The 15611-nt window shown below is 40.4% G+C and overlaps 1 protein-coding gene across 1 annotated transcript in view; it reads right to left on the reverse strand.

Moving 5' to 3' along the window:
• Window positions 1-12282, reverse strand: part of KPNA4 (karyopherin subunit alpha 4) — a 95820-nt gene extending 83538 nt beyond the window's left edge. The window contains exons 1-2 of the mRNA XM_084768735.1: window positions 12247-12282; window positions 4271-4490 (exon numbers count right to left, since the gene is read on the reverse strand). Coding sequence (XP_084624861.1) covers window positions 4271-4471 — 201 coding nt within the window. The 5' untranslated portion in view covers window positions 4472-4490; window positions 12247-12282. The remainder of the gene's footprint in view (window positions 1-4270; window positions 4491-12246) is intronic.
• Window positions 12283-15611: the final 3329 nt, after the last annotated feature.

Genomic DNA, 15611 nt, shown 5'->3' on the forward strand with positions numbered 1-15611 from the left:
ACTGTCCTGTCCAGTCTTTAAAGTGGTCTTTAGTGGCGCTTAGTAGTAATTTGGGGAAAACATTGAAGAGGAAGTTGAAAAGAGACGTATCTGTTAAAATTGTAGCTCTGCTACGCACCTCACCAGGACACTGGGCAGATTAAGCCTCTGGCCTTAGCGGTCACATCTGTAAAGTGGCTTAAACAATGACAAGGTTGTCACAATGGTGAAAGTAACAATGGCTCTCTCTGGTGGTGTTTCGCGCTGTCTGGGCCAGGATAAAATCAGAAACGATTCCCTAGCTGGTGTGTGTGTGTGTGTGTGTGAGTGTGTGTGTGTGTGTGTGTGTGTGTGTGTGTGTGTGTGTATGCTAGAGTCACACAGGTACACATAAAGTGTATTCACAGCCCTGGCATAGACTTTCCAAACTCTTGTACACAGGTCAGGCCCATCCATCTTTGCGAACAAACTGTTCAGGGTGACCACATTGACATGTAAGCTACATACAGAGGTTGTATGTTCTGTTTAGACTGCCTTAGATAATGTTCCTACTTCTATTTTTATTTTAAATTTATTGTCCAGAAGCAAAAATGTTAAGATTAACAAAAAAGTATTAAAGTCAACAGATATTAAAAATTCTTAAAGAAAAAAATTAGGCTTTGCCAAAAAAGTTAGTTTAACTTTTATTTTAAAATCACATGTATCAATGTGGCCATGCATGTGCCTTGACACATGTGTGAGGGGGTGTCAGAGGACAACTTTCAGGAGTCACTTGTCTCCTTCCATCATGCGGGTACCAGAGATCAAACTCTGGTGGTCATGCTTGACAAGTACCTTTAACCAGTGAGCCATCTCATTGGCCCGATTTTAATAATAATAAAAAAAATTCCATCCTCTGAGTATGTACACTTATGTATATGTTCCTGTGTATGTAAGTGCATTTGTCTGTGCAGATATATACATATATGGTGAGTGTGTGTTGAGTGTATATATGTCCATGTGTACATGAGCGTGCAGACACCTGCATGTGGGCATGTGCAGTCCAAAGGGCAAGATGGTGTCTCTTTGGTTGACGAACTCTACCTCATCTTGTGGTAGAGTGTGTCTCCTTTGCCTGGAGCGCTTCTATTGCTTGACTCTGGCCAGCAAATCCTCTCCCCCCAGCTCTCCTGCCTCTGCCTTTTGGGGCCAGGATTCCAGGCATGGACCTCCTCCTCATCAGGCTTAGTACAGTCCAAAACGTAGGCCCTCAGGTTTGCACGGAGCAAAGCACTTTACCCCCAGAGCCGTTTCTCTAGCCTTAATACGTTGTTTTAAAAGTCTGCATAACTTATTCCTTTTCTTTGAATCAACATGAAGCTGAAGGAGAGAAAAAAAAAGCCACTTTTTTTTTTAATGACTGTGTTAAGTCTTAGGCTCTGATTTGAATTTCAAAGCAACTTCAGGCGTGGAGTTTGGAGGACATAGTTCATGAAGGAAGATAAAGTAAGCGACCCAGGGTTCTTTGCCTGCTACTCTTCAATAGGATTATTAACTAGTGCAACAGAGCCACGGGCTCACTAGGGTACCATTGTCAACACACCTAAGTCTCATTTCCAGGTGATTGGGGTCCTGGATCTAAGGACAGTGAGTTCGCGGCCACTATTTCCTACTGTTTTTCTACTGTGTGACTCAATTTCTCCCTAACTCATATAGATTTTTCTATTGTTTCACTTCATCACATTTGCATTTGCTCATGATGCTCATTTGAGCTTGGAACTTAAGGAAAAAAGATAAGAGTTTAACCAGATTCAGTTTAGCCCCGACTCAGTTTCTTGTTATATGGCTTGCTTTTTGTGCGCTAACAAAAAAGTGACATCAAATTCTGATGAAACAGAGACAGGGATTTTTGAAGTGTTTGGTTTATTTTTGGTATCGTGATGCTGGGAACACGCAGAATTAGCTTGTTCCTGTTGAGCAGACAGAGGTTCAGCTTTGTTTTTATATAACGGAACTTTGAAGTCAGAACAGGAGCGTGCTCTCTGTGGAGCTGGAGGGACAGGCCCGAGTGGAGAGCGCTTAGGAAGTTTGGCTTCGGGTCTTCCTGTAAATGTCTTCCTGTCTCACTGTCACGGCTTGTGGCGATTTTTAAGGTCATACACGTGTGGTAGGAGCAAAGATGTACAGAAAATAAAACAGATAACGCATTGCAAACACACCAGCCTGCATAAATAACCAAACAAGTCTCTGCAGGACGGTCCAGGTTTCCAAGCCCAGCGTTAGGGACACTAAGGCAGAAGGGTTGCTCTGAGTTCAAGATCAGCCTATGCTACAGAGTATGACTCTGCCTGGGACTCTCCCCTCCCCCAGGGTGAGAGAAACACCTGGAAAAACAGTCATCCTATAAAAACAATCCTCAGATTCAAAGTAATTCTCATCAAAATTTCAACATATACCTTGAAAGGTCTTTACAGATCCAGGAGCATGGGAGTTCGTTCTATCTTCTGGTCTTTTTCAATTTCTTGAAGTTGTTACCATATAAGTTTCTCACTTGTTTGGTTGGAGTTACCTCCAAGATAATTTATATTATTTGAGGCTAATGTGAAAGATGTTTCCTTAGTTACTTTCTCAGTCCATTTGTCACTTTTGGGGGGGGGTGTTAATCTTGTACCCACCTACTTCGTTGAAAGTATTTATCAGCTGTAGGAATTCCCTGGTAGAGTTTTTAGGGTCAATTACATATACTATCATATCATCTGCAAGTAACAATACTTTGACTTCTTCCTTTCCAATTTGTATCCCCTTGATCTCCTTCAGTTGCCTTATTGCTCTAGCTGGAGTTTCAAGCACTATATTGAATATATATGAAGAGAATAGACAACCTTGTCTTGTTCCTGATTTTAGTGGAATTGCTTTGAATTTATCTCCATTTAATTTGATGTTGGCTATAGACTTGCTGTAATTGTCTTTATTATACTGAGGTATGCCCCTTATCCCTAGTCTCTCTAATACTTTTATCATGAAATGTGAAAATAATTAATTATTCTATATATTAATTAATACAGGAAATTATTATGGCAGCAGTTATCCATAAACCAATTATTTTTCAAATAAAAGTCATAGAAACTTGTTAGATTTGTAATAAGCCTTAAAGCACTAGAGCTGGGCAGCTATCAACTCTTTAAGCTATCTTGTCAGCTTCCCATCCAAAATCCCAAATGCTTACACATATTCCATTTGGGCTGCTTCTGTTCCATCAAGCCTGTCCTCACGTGCTTCTGGTTACCCCATAGTGACCTCTTGTCTCTTCTTTGTCTCTGTCTCTTCTCTGTCCTCCTCTTCTCATAGTCCTCCTGAGACACCCCCCACCCCACAAAGCCTGGAAACCTTAGTTCTACCTACCTTTCTTCTTCCCAGTCCAGGCTGTCAGCAAATTTATTAACCAATCAGGGATGATTGGGGAGCAAAGTTACACAGTATCACTTGGTGTATGTGAGGATGTGCGCATCTGTGGTGTAGCCAGAACTTGAGGAGCCAGTAATAAACAATTAAATACATGAGCAGTCCCAGACCAACCCCAACAATTCTTTTTTTTTCTTTTTCTTTTTTCTCTAAATAAAAAGGCTCTTTCTCTTATAACAATAAACTATATACAGTATGAACAAATTTGAAGCTGGGTGCATTGGTGGCACACAACTGTAATCCCAGCACTCTGGGAGGCAGAGGCAGGCAGATCTCTGTGAGGCCAGCCTGGTCTACAAAGTGAGTCCAGGACAGCCAAGGCTACATAGAGAAACCTTGTCTCAGAAAATAAAAAAAACAACAAAACAAAACAAAAACCAGAAACAATTGTGAAAACTATCATGTAACAGTTACATTTACAATGCCTAGCCCATCCATACTTGGCTCCTTTGGAGAAAGTATTACATTATCTATTCTGTCTTGATAAGCTCAGAATTTAATACCCAAATTATTTTCCAGCATAGCTTGTAGTTAACAACCTAACACTTTTATTTAGACCTAAAAAAATATCTTTTTAAAACGTTTTCTAAATCCTAAACAACTTAAGCCTAGTTGTGAGACTAGTTAGTGTTTAACTTCATCAGAGACTTGAGAAAAAAGTAAATATTATCTGAGTTAGCAGGAAGTGCAGGCAAGCAGCTTCCAAAACTATAGAAATGACAGAGACAGCTGGCTGCCTGGACAGCTCCCCAGAATTTCTCTAAAATGTTGGAGCATCATCTTCAGCCTTCTGGCCCAGAATATTTGACAGACATATTTGTGAAGTAGGAACTCTGAAGGACTTGCTTACCTTATCTTGGCAGAGCTTGGTAGTTGACTTCCTTTCCCCGTCCACGTCTGCCCATTTTGGAAAGCATTCTGTATGCCGAGGGAATTGGGTATTTCTTTGCCCAGTGGCTACCTTGCCACATTTGAAGACATCTCCTAATGGAGGTTTGTTGATATCAGTCCTTCTTTGAGGTAGACTGGAGATGCTTCCAGGAGCTGACATGTTTCATTGCCAGAAAAGCCTTAAAATAATTTTTAAAAAAAGTCTTTAAATGCCATGTTCTGTAGGTCCCTGAGGTTTTTGAAAACCATCTATCTATATACATTTATATAGTATAAAATTATTGCCTATCTACCTATAGTAAATCTGAATAGGCAAATGTTACTTCTTTCTAACTATCTCTTAACCTAGGATGTATACTTCTGTGATAAACTATACTAGTTATCTGACATGACCATGAGTTTAGATGTCTGACTGTTAATCTGCATTACTTAATTATCCTAAGCAGTTTTTAATTGTAGCTTTTAAAAAGACTAGAATTTTACATTGAAATTTTAATTGAGTTGTATAGGCACAATACTGACAAAAGAGTTGAAACATAGATAAATTATGTGTATCAAAAGTTACTTTAATATTGTATCAATATAAAAAATCTATACTAATATATGCCAAGTTAATCCTTTTTGTATCAATGTACAGTATACCAATGTATCAGAAATATTTGAGAATAATAATAGTTCTATTGTTGAAGAGCAGTATTTCTTTTTTTAAATAAAGATTTGTTTATGTATTTTATGTACATGAGTGCTCTGTCTTCATGAATACTGGAAGAGGGCATCAGATCCCATTACAGATGATTGTGAACCACCATGTGGTTGCTGGGAATTGGACTCAGGACCTCTGGAAGAGCAGCTTGTTGTTTAAAAAAATGAAAATCCCAAATGTTTGATTTTACCAATAAAGACTTAGGATCCAGATACAGGGGTGAAAACCTGTGAGCTCAGAGAGGCAAGGAAAGCACCCAGCTGACCTTCATACTTAGTTCATGTCTCAGAAGAAGAAGAAGGAAAAAAAAAACCCCAAAAAGCTCACTAGCTCAGCTGACTCCCAGAAGGAAAAACTGAAGAGCTAAAAGCCAAAGAACTTACTAGCTCAAAGTTCAAAAGCCCCTTCTTCTTATCAACACTGTCATAAATACCCCTTAACTTAAAGTCTCTCCTACTCTTTAATCCCTGTCAGCTGGTTTCTTGCTATGCCTCTTGACCTAGGTTTAACTTTATTAAATCCTGTGTACAGAAAGCTCTTGTATTAAAGCTGTGTGCTAGGGCTTGCTGAAACACACCATAATCACTTGTTTATAATAAACAAAAAGTTCTTGGATTAAAGGTATGTGCCAGGGCTGAACAAACAAGAAACCAGTTTTCACAGTTTACAGTCTTGAGGTTCACAATGGGATTAAATATCCTGCAACAGCAGCTAAGGCTCATAACCTCTGAGCAGTCTCTCCAGACCTCCTAATTTTTTCTATATGATATTCCTATAATGAAAGGGTGTTGAATTTTTGTCAAAGACCTTTTCTGTATCTAATGAGATGATCATATAGTTTGTTTATACAGTGGGTTACATTGACTGATTTTTATATGTTGAACCATTCCTGCACCTCTGGGATGAATCCTAATTGGTCATGGTAGATAATCTTTTTGATGTGTTTTTGGATTTGGTTTGTGAGTATTTTATTGACAATTTTTGAATATACATTAATTGGTGGAAATTGGTCTGTAATTCTCTTTGTTGAATCTTTCTGTGGATTGGATATCAGGTTAATTGTGGCATCATAAAATGAATTTGTCAACATTTCTTCAGTTTCTATTTTGTGGAATAATTTGAGGAATATTGGTTTCAACTCTTGTTTGCAAGTCTGGTAGAATTCTGTGCTAAAGTTATGTGGCCCTGGCCCCACTCCCCTCCCCCCCTTTTTTTTTTTTTGGTTGGGAGACTTTTAATGACAGCTTCTATTTTTTTTTTTAAATATAATCTTGATTTAACTTTAGTAAATGTTATCTATTGGGAAAAGTATTAACTTTTCAATTTGGTGAGGTACAAGTTTTAAAATTATGTCCTTATGATTCTCCGGATTTCATCCATGTGTGTTGTTATGTCCCCATTTTTGTTTTACATTTTGTTAATTTGGATATCTTTTCTCTGTCTTTTAGTTAGTTTGGAAAATGGTTTGTCTATTATGTTGGTTTTCTCAAAGAACCAACTTTCAGTGATTCTTTGTATTGTTCTTTTTGTTTCTATTTTATTGTTTTCAGCACTCAGCTTGAATATCTTTTATTGTCTACTCCTTTTGTGTGTGCTCACTTCTTTTTATTCTAAAGCTTTCAGGTGTGCTGTTAAGTTGCTAGCATGAGATCTTTCCAGTTTCTTTATGTAGGTGCTTAGTGCTATGAACTTTCCTCTTAACACTGCTTTCATTGTGTTTGTAAGTTTGAGTATGTTGTGTATTCATTTTCATTAAATTTTAAAAAGTCTTTAATTTCTTTATTTTTGTCTTGATCCATTTTTAATTCAGTAGAGTTGTTCAGTTTCCATGAATTTTTAAGCTTTCTATTGTTTCTGTTCCTGTTGATATCCAGCTTTAATTCATGGTGGTCTAATAATATGCAGAAAATTATTTTAAATTTTCTTATATCTGTTGATACTTGCTTTGTGTCTGAGTCTGTGGTTAGTTTTGGAGAAGCTTCCATGAGGTGCTGAGAAGAAGGTATATTCTTCTGTTTTTGGTTGAAATATGTTAGGCTTATTTGGCTTATAATGCATGTTTGCTCCAGCATTTCTCTTTGGTTTTTGCCTGAATGACCTTTCCATTGGTGAGAGCTGGGTATTGAAGCCTCCTACTATGTGAGGATCAATATGTGGTTTAGCTGTAGTCGTGTTTTACAAATAAGGGTGCCCTTGTGTTCGGGGCATAGATGTTAAGAATTGAAACGTCATCTTTTGGTGGATTTTTCCTCTGATGAGTATTAAGTGTCCTTCCTTATCTCTTTTGATTAGTTTTGGTTTGACATTTATTTTGTTAGATATTAAAGTGGTGGCACAAGCTTGCTTCTTTGGTCCATTTGCTTGGAATATCTTTTCCCAACCCTTTACCCTTTATCCTTGATTTGAGTTCTATTTCTTATATGCAGCAGAAGGCTGGATCTTTCTTTCTTTCTTTCTTTCTTTCTTTCTTTCTTTCTTTCTTTCTTTCTTTTTCATATTTATTCTGTTAGTTTGTGTCTCTTTATTGGGGAATTGAGTATAGATGATGGGCTGCATCTCCTGGTGAAGAAAAAACCTAGGCCCCAGGGCAGACTTTAAGCCATAAAAATAAAGATGCTAAGACCTTTTAAAATTTCAAAACTGAGGCCTTAGCTGGGAAGACTCTATCTCACCTAGGTTAACCCACCCACCTTGCCTTACCGAGCCATGCAGCCAGCTATCCTCCCATTGTCCGCAAAAAATGTCTGTTTTCCTCCTTGTCTCCTAGAGAAAGGAGTTCCCTTCCCAGAGTTCCTTTTTCCCTACCAGGAAGTCCCACCTTCCACTTCCTGTCCTTCTGCCCAGCTGATTGGCCAATCAACTCTCTGTTGACAGTGACAGGTGCTACATCCACACAATACATTCCTCCACAATTGAGACCTTTGATATTGAGAGATATCATTGTTAATTCTTGTTATTTTATTGTTGTTTTGTTTTTGTTTTTGTGTTTTGTTGTTTAAGACAGTGTTTCTCTGTGTAGCGTTGGCTGTCCTAGACTCACTTTGTAGACCAGGCTGGCCTCAAACTTGCAGCGATCTGCCTGCTTCTGCCTCCCTAGTGCTGGGATTAAAGGCATACACCACAGCACTGCTGGTAGTGGTGGTGCTGGTGGTGGAGTTATATGTGTGAGGGTACGTGTAAATGTGTATGTGTATATTTCCCTTCTTTTAATTTTGCTGGTGTGAGATTACTGATTTCATGGTTGGAGATAAAACTCTTTAGGTTGAAGTTTTCCTTCTAGCACCTTCTGTGCTGCTGGATTTGTATATAGATGTTTAAATTTGACTTTATCATAGAATATCTTATTTTATCTAGCTATTGTTATTGGAAGTTTTGCTGGGTATTGTAGTCTGGACTGGCTGGCATCTGTGGTCTCACAATCTGTATCACATCTCTCCAGGCCCTTCTGGCTTTTAGAGTGTCCATTGAGAAGTTAGGTGTAATTATATATGTTATTTGATCATTTTTCTTTGAAGCTTTTAATATTCTTTTTTGTTCTGTATGTTTAGAGTTTTGATTTTTTTATGTGGTGAAGGGACTTTTTTTTCTGGACCAGCCTACTTGGTGTTTCTTCTTCTTTTTCTTCTTCTTCTTCTTCTTCTCCTTCTTCTTCTTCTTCTTCTTCTTCTTCTTCTTCCTCCTCCTCCTCCTCCTCCTCCTCCTCTTCTTCCTCCTCTTCCTCTTTATCCTCCTCCTCTTCCTTCTCCTCTTCTTCCTCCTCCTCTTTCTTCTTTTCTGAGACAAGGTTTCTCTGTGTAGCCCTGGCTATTCTTGACTCACTTTGTAGACCAAGCTGGCCTCGAACTCACAGAGATCTGTCTGTCTCTGCATCCTGAGTGCTGGTATTAAAGACGTGTTCTATATACTTCTTGTACCTCAGTAGGCATCTCCCTTTTTAGGTTAGGAAAATTTTGAGCTGGGATTCTTTTGTTTCCTCTGTTCATACTATTCTTATGCTTGGTTTTGTCATTGTGTCCCAGATTTCATGGACGTTTTGTGTCAGTAGCTTTTTTTAGATTTAAGGTTTTCTTTGACTGATGTACCCATTTCTCTTCCATCTCTGTATTTTATTGGCGAAGCTTGTTTCTGTAATGTCTGTTTGATTTCCTAAATTTTTCATTTCCAGAATTCCCTCACTCTGTCCTTTCTTTATTGATTCTATTTCCATTTTAAAGTCTTGTTTGTGTTTTCCTGGATTTCTTTAAGGGGTTTATTAATTTCCTCCAATTGTTTGTTTGTTTGCTTTACTGCATTTCATTAAGGGATTTACTCATTTCCTTATTGAGGACCTCTAGTATGTTCATATAGTTGGTTTTAAGGTCTTACTCTTGTACTTCAGCTATGTGGAATATTCAGGGCCTGATGTGGTAGGATAGGTCTAGTGAGCACATATTGCCCAGGCTGTTATTGAGTATACTTTTATGTTGGCCTCTAGGCATCTGATTTTGAGGATGATTATAGGTCTAGGTCTTCCTGTCTGGAGCCACTGTATCCATGGGGAACAATGGCCCACTGGGGGTGCTTGATCTGCTGAATATTGACTTGTTGTAACTAATTATGGGAAATTTGGCCATGATAAGTAGACTTGTTAGTTTTGCTGTTCAGATGCTAGTTGTAGGAAACACTTAAAGGTCTGTTCCTGTAGCAAAGTTTTCACCAGTATAGCACACAATGAAATTCGTTATATAAGAACCTGGCAATGTGTGATTCAATTGCTGCCTAATTACTAGGTTCCCATATATATATATATTTATTATTATTATTATTATTATTATTATTATTATTGCCATAGACAGGAGAGGGGAACATCTTTTTGTTTTTCTTTTAAAACAGGTTCTATTTTCTCTGGCCTTCTACTGGAAGTTCTTTGAACTTCTGAGATTAGGGCAATCAAGTACCACTTCTCTTGTGGGGCTAGTAAACGTGTTTTTCTGTGCTGCTGCCAGACTCTCTGGGTATCAGGACCTGTTCCCCGAAGGTAGTTGATGCCACCAACATTGTTGCATATTTCCAGATCTTACTTCTGGGTTTTAGTTCCTAGATGGAAGACACATTGCTTGCCAGTGATGCTTGAGACTTGCACTGGCCAGTGTTTCCTACAATCTGATATTTGTGGGGAGAATTGTGGTTTCTTTAAACAAAACAAACCAAAAAAGTTATGTTATGTAAATATGCTTTTGTTTTAATGCCAGGTGTGAGGTATGGAGCTGCTTCAGTTTGTCCACAGCTGATAACTGTGATTATCTTGTGCTGTAGGAGTGGTGTGATTTTTTTTTTTTTTTTTTTTTTTTTTTTTTTTTTTGCCAGCTGCAGATAGTTTAATTCTGGGGACTCTGGGAAGGTATAAATGGGAGAGCTCTGAGAGGGCCTATGGTGGCTGCTGCTGCCCCTGCTGCTGTCCCCACTGCTGCTGGTTCCTCATGTTCCATTTACTGGATTTATGGTTTACTATTACTGGATTGCTGGATATTCTGACTACAAAGATTGGACTTGCCCTTTGGAACTTGACATCCCCGTCAGAAGTAGTCTAAAGAGGCCTATACCTTCTTTCTCCTCTAACCTTCTTTTCTCCTACCTAGTGTTGGGGGGTTGGAATGGATTAGGGTGGAATATGGGTTGGAAGAATATAAGAACCCAATAAAATAGCTTTAAAAATGTGACAACAAGATGTTGTACTACATAGGAAACATATGTCTAGGCCTGTAGAGATGTGATTAAAGTGCTTGCCACATAAGCATAAAAAGTAAGGACCAGATATTGGGTCCTCAGAACTTAACACAGATGCTGCGTGGGCATGGCAGCCTGCCTGGAATGCCAGCTCTGGGTAGAAGGCAGAAGGTGTTGACTGGATCACTGCAGGAAGTGGGCTATCCAGAGTAGCTATCTCAGCAAGCTCTAGGTTCAGATGAGAGACCCTGTGCAACATCAATCTCAGGCCTATACACACAGGCACACACATGTATGTCCTCATACATGTACACAAGTGTATATGTGGGCACATATCACACACACACACACACACACACACACACACACACACACACACACACGAAAGAAATACCTTCAGAAAAAAAGGAAAATGACTTCTATTAAAAAAAAAAACTGTGATGGTACACGCCTTTAATCCTAGCACTCAGGGAAGTAGAGGCAGGTGGATTGTTGTGAATTTGAGGCCAGCCTGGTCTACAAAGTGAGTCCAGAACAGCCAAGGCTTCATAGAGAAACCCTGTTTTGAAAGACAAAAAACAAAAAACAAAAACAATCAAACAAACAACAAAAAACCCAAACCAAAATGAAACAAAACAAAAGAAACAACAACATAACTGGGCTGCCCAGCCAGGCTGTGGTGGCACAGGCCCTGCATCCCAACACTTGGGAGGCAGAGGCAGTGTTGGTATATAAGCAGCCTGCCTCTAGGTTGCTTAGCAACCTCTGATGTCAGCCCTTGCCTCCTTCACATGTGTGCCAGACTAAAAAGGGGCCAACCTGTCCCTTCGTCTTTCTCTTGTGTCTTTATTTTGCTCTCCGCTCTTACGTTTCTTGCACTTTCTACATGGGTGGGCACCCCCTTCCTCCTCCCTCACTCTCACTGTCTCTCAGTCTCTCTCTCCCCTCATGGCCACTCAGGTCCCGACTCCTTTCCACTTCCTTTCCCTCAGATAAGTCTCTCCATATCAGATCTGTTCCGTCACTCTATTTATTTAATGATAACAGGCAGGAGGATCTCTGAGATTGAGACAAGCCTTATCAGTAGAGAGAGTTCAGGGAGCCTCTGCCTCTGGACTGGTGGGATTAAAGACTTGAAAAAAAATATATATATATAGTGCACTGGCCATGATTCAGATACTACAGAGGACATCCAGGGTTGTAAACAAGAACAACAAACAAACAACAACAAAAAGAAAATGGGCTTGCCTTTGAGCACAGCACTGGAGATACAGAGGCAGGCTGATCTCTGTGAGTTTGAGGTCAGCTTGTTCAACATAGTGAGTTCCAGGCCAGCCAGAGCTACAGAGTGAGTTTCTGTCTTGAAGAGAAAAAGGAAAGGAAGGGAAAGAAAACCAGGACATTTTTGTTATTTCCCCCCTCTCTTCTAGATATCTAAAAGACATTAACTAAAGTAACATAATGTGAGCTGGATATGATGGTACAGACTTACGGTCCCAACACCAAGGAAGAGGATGGTCACTCACCAGCAGATCTGCTAGTCCGTTAGACAATCTGATTTGCCTCTAGTTGCTTAGCAACCTCTGACGTCATAGCCTGCCCACCACCAGGTGTCTGCCAGACAATAAAAGGCCAAAGCCACCACCTGTCCCTCTCTTACTCTTGCCCTTCTCTCTTGCCCTTTCTCTAAGGGCACCCCTTGCCCTGCCCCCTTGTTGTCTCTCTGCCTCCCTGTCTCTGTCTCTCTAGCCTCATGGCCCACTCAGGCTCTAACTCCTCTCTTTTTCTCTCCCCATGCGTCTATAATAAATCTCTCCATATCAGATCTGTTGAGTGTCATTCTATTTATTTTTAAACCCTAACAGTGGAGGGAGTGAAGATCACAAGCTACAAAGTAAGACCCTGCATCAAAAGTGAGTGAATGAATAAATACATATAAAACAAAATGGCCCTAAAACAGAGAGTTTGGGTACCACTGTGATACTTTTCCTTAACTTTTAATCCTAAAGTAGTGTCTTATTGTGAGGATAACACTATGGGCTTGGCCTCCTGGTCTTTATAAGCTTGGGTAATATCTTTCATCTGAGAGCGTGGGGACATGAAACTGCTCCTAATTGTTCACAACATAAAAAAGAGGAAGCACTTGTTCACATGTATGTGACTGTAAGCTAAAATTGGAACTTCTGTCTTAATGAGAGATGCTAAGTTTAAAGAAGCAAGTTGCCATGCAGTGCACTCTGCTGTGGAGAGAATCACATGGCAGGAACCCGAGGGCAGTCTGTCATCCCAGTGATGACTGAATGATGCTGCCAGCCATAGCAGCTGCCTGCCTCTGCCTCCAGAGACCCCAGGATTAAGGCTTTCTCTCTCTCTCTCTCTCTCTCTCTCTCTCTCTCTCTTCTTTTCTTTCTTTTAATACAGTACACTTTAATTTACACCAGCCATGCTTCAGATACTCAGTAGACATATGTGGCTGGTAAGATACCAAACAGTTGTATGCAGACAGACAGACAGACACACACACACACTCACCTTCACCAGAAGAGGGCTTTTGGTTAGATCTTTTGGAGGTGGGTCTTTCTGTCTAGACAAATTGGTGAGAAACCTTGCAACAAAAAACAAACAAACAAAAAAGGTGGAGAGTGGTTGAGGTTGAGTCACTTTTCCATTTGTGTTTGTGTCGTATTTGGAGAAATCACATCTATTGAACACACAGGCTGTGGGTCATGTTCACATAGGTACAGAATCCTCAGCCAATATCTGATTTCGGTGGAATGTATTAGGGATTTGTAAGGCTAGACTGGGTCTTCCCACTTGACACTGTATGAGGCAAGATTGTGTTGTGCCCCACTTACCTGAGAGTTTTCATCACAGTGCCTACAGTTACTCTGGTTATGGATAAGTGTTCTCTCTCTCTCTCTCTCTCTCTCTCTCTCGTTTTGTTTTTTGTTTTCTGTTTTTTAAGCCAGGGTCTCTCTGTGTAGCCTTGCCTGCCCTGGACTCACTTTGTAGACCAGGTTGGCTTCGAACTCACAGAGATCCACCTGCCTCTGCCTCCCGAGTGCTGGGATTACAGGCGTGCACCACCATACCCGGCTGGATAAATTCTCTTAATGGTGCTCATTAATATGGTTTAATGAGCAAAGTGGGAAATTCTCACGCTAATTCAATAGATTATCCCTTTCAGAAAATTCTGTTTTATACTTCTGTGAAGGGGAAATGAAAGGCCTTGACCTGGAGATGTTTAAAGCCACTTCCTCAGGAGACCAGCCGCACAGCCAGTCACAGGTCCTTAGTGTTTCCAGTGCTCTACAGACTCATGGCTTCACTTCCTTCTTAATGGAAAACACCCATGTCACCAATGACATTCTCATTTTGCTCCTAAGTCTGTGCAGGTCTGTTTTATCATGTTTTGAAACTAATTTGTTTTCAACATATTTTTATTGATTCTTCAGGAATTTTACAACATGCACCCTGATCATACTCATTTCCCAGTCCTTCCATGTCTTCTCCCCAACCTTGTGACTCTTTAAAAAAAAAAAAAAAGAGTCCGGTTTGTGTTAGCTATATCCTCACTGGAGCATCCTCACTGGAGCACGGTCAAACTCTCAGTGGCCTGTCCCTTAAATAGAACTGAATCCTCCCCTCCCGCACCTCCACCAGAAGCTATCAACTGTGGAGAGCTAACTTCAGCATCCTTAGCACACTTTTTTTTTTGCCTTAAAAAATATATACATATATATTTTTAATTAATTTATTCATATTACATCTCAATTGTTATCCCATCCCTTGAATCCTCCCATTGCTCGCTCCCTCCCACTTTCCCCCTACTCCCCTCTCCTATGACTGTGACTGAGGGGGACCTCCTCCCCTGTATATGCTCATAGGGTATCAAGTCTCATCATGGTAGCCTGCTATCCTTTCCCTGAGTGCCACCAGGCCTCCCATCCAGGGGTCGTGGTCAACCTTAGCACACTTTTAAAGAGGCCTCTTTGATGGATTCCTATTTAGACTGCTACTTTTTGGGGGGTAGAGGGTTGGGGGTAGGGGTTGTCATAGAAACCTTCTATGTCCCTCTTTCTCAGCTGTGCATCTGCAATTGTTATAGTCACCACTGCAAAAGTAGCTTCCTTCCTCTTTACCGTCAGTGAGAGCATGGAGCATGGGCCTCCACGCGACAGCACAGACCACCAACATGGCTCCTAGGCTTCTGCAGGCCCACAGACTCAGACAAGGCCCTCAGAGGCAACCCAGACCATGGCCCTCAGTGGTAACAGGGGCCAGAGACATCCACACAGGTCCTGGCTGCAGCAGGACCCTAGACCCAAGTGTGACCCCTCTTCACTAGCCCCAACAAGGACATTGTCATGGCCTCAGATGGCAGTGCAGGCCACTCACACTAGTTTGGTCATGGGTCATGTCCTGTAGCATCCCGTTTCACCTCTCTCCACAGCGCACATACAGCTCTGTTTATTTGTATCTTTCCCATCTCTCTATCACACATTTATTCACTGTAGTGGTGGTCACCGCCTGTACTGCGAAGGTGGGCCTTAAAAACTAATTTTAAGGGGGAAAATGTCATATAAATCGTTCTCTAACCTCTATCTCACTAATAAGGGTTTTCTGTTTTGGGTTTGGGTTTTTGAGACAGAACCTTGTCTAGCCCAAGTTGGCATTGAACTCATTATGTAGATGAGGGTAACTGTGAACTCCTGAGCTTCCTGTCTGATAAAAACTGGCCTTACAGCTGAGTACCACCAAGCATGGTCTAAGCTTTGATTTTTCGTTTGTTTGTTTGTTTATTTATTTATTTATGTGTTTTATGTTTTGAAGCAGTCTCACTATGTAACTGACTGGCCTTGAATCACTATGTAGACCAAGTTGGCCTATA

This window comes from Acomys minous (assembly GCF_964271855.1).
Source record: "Acomys minous genome assembly, chromosome: 19".
Taxonomy (NCBI): domain Eukaryota; kingdom Metazoa; phylum Chordata; class Mammalia; order Rodentia; family Muridae; genus Acomys; species Acomys minous.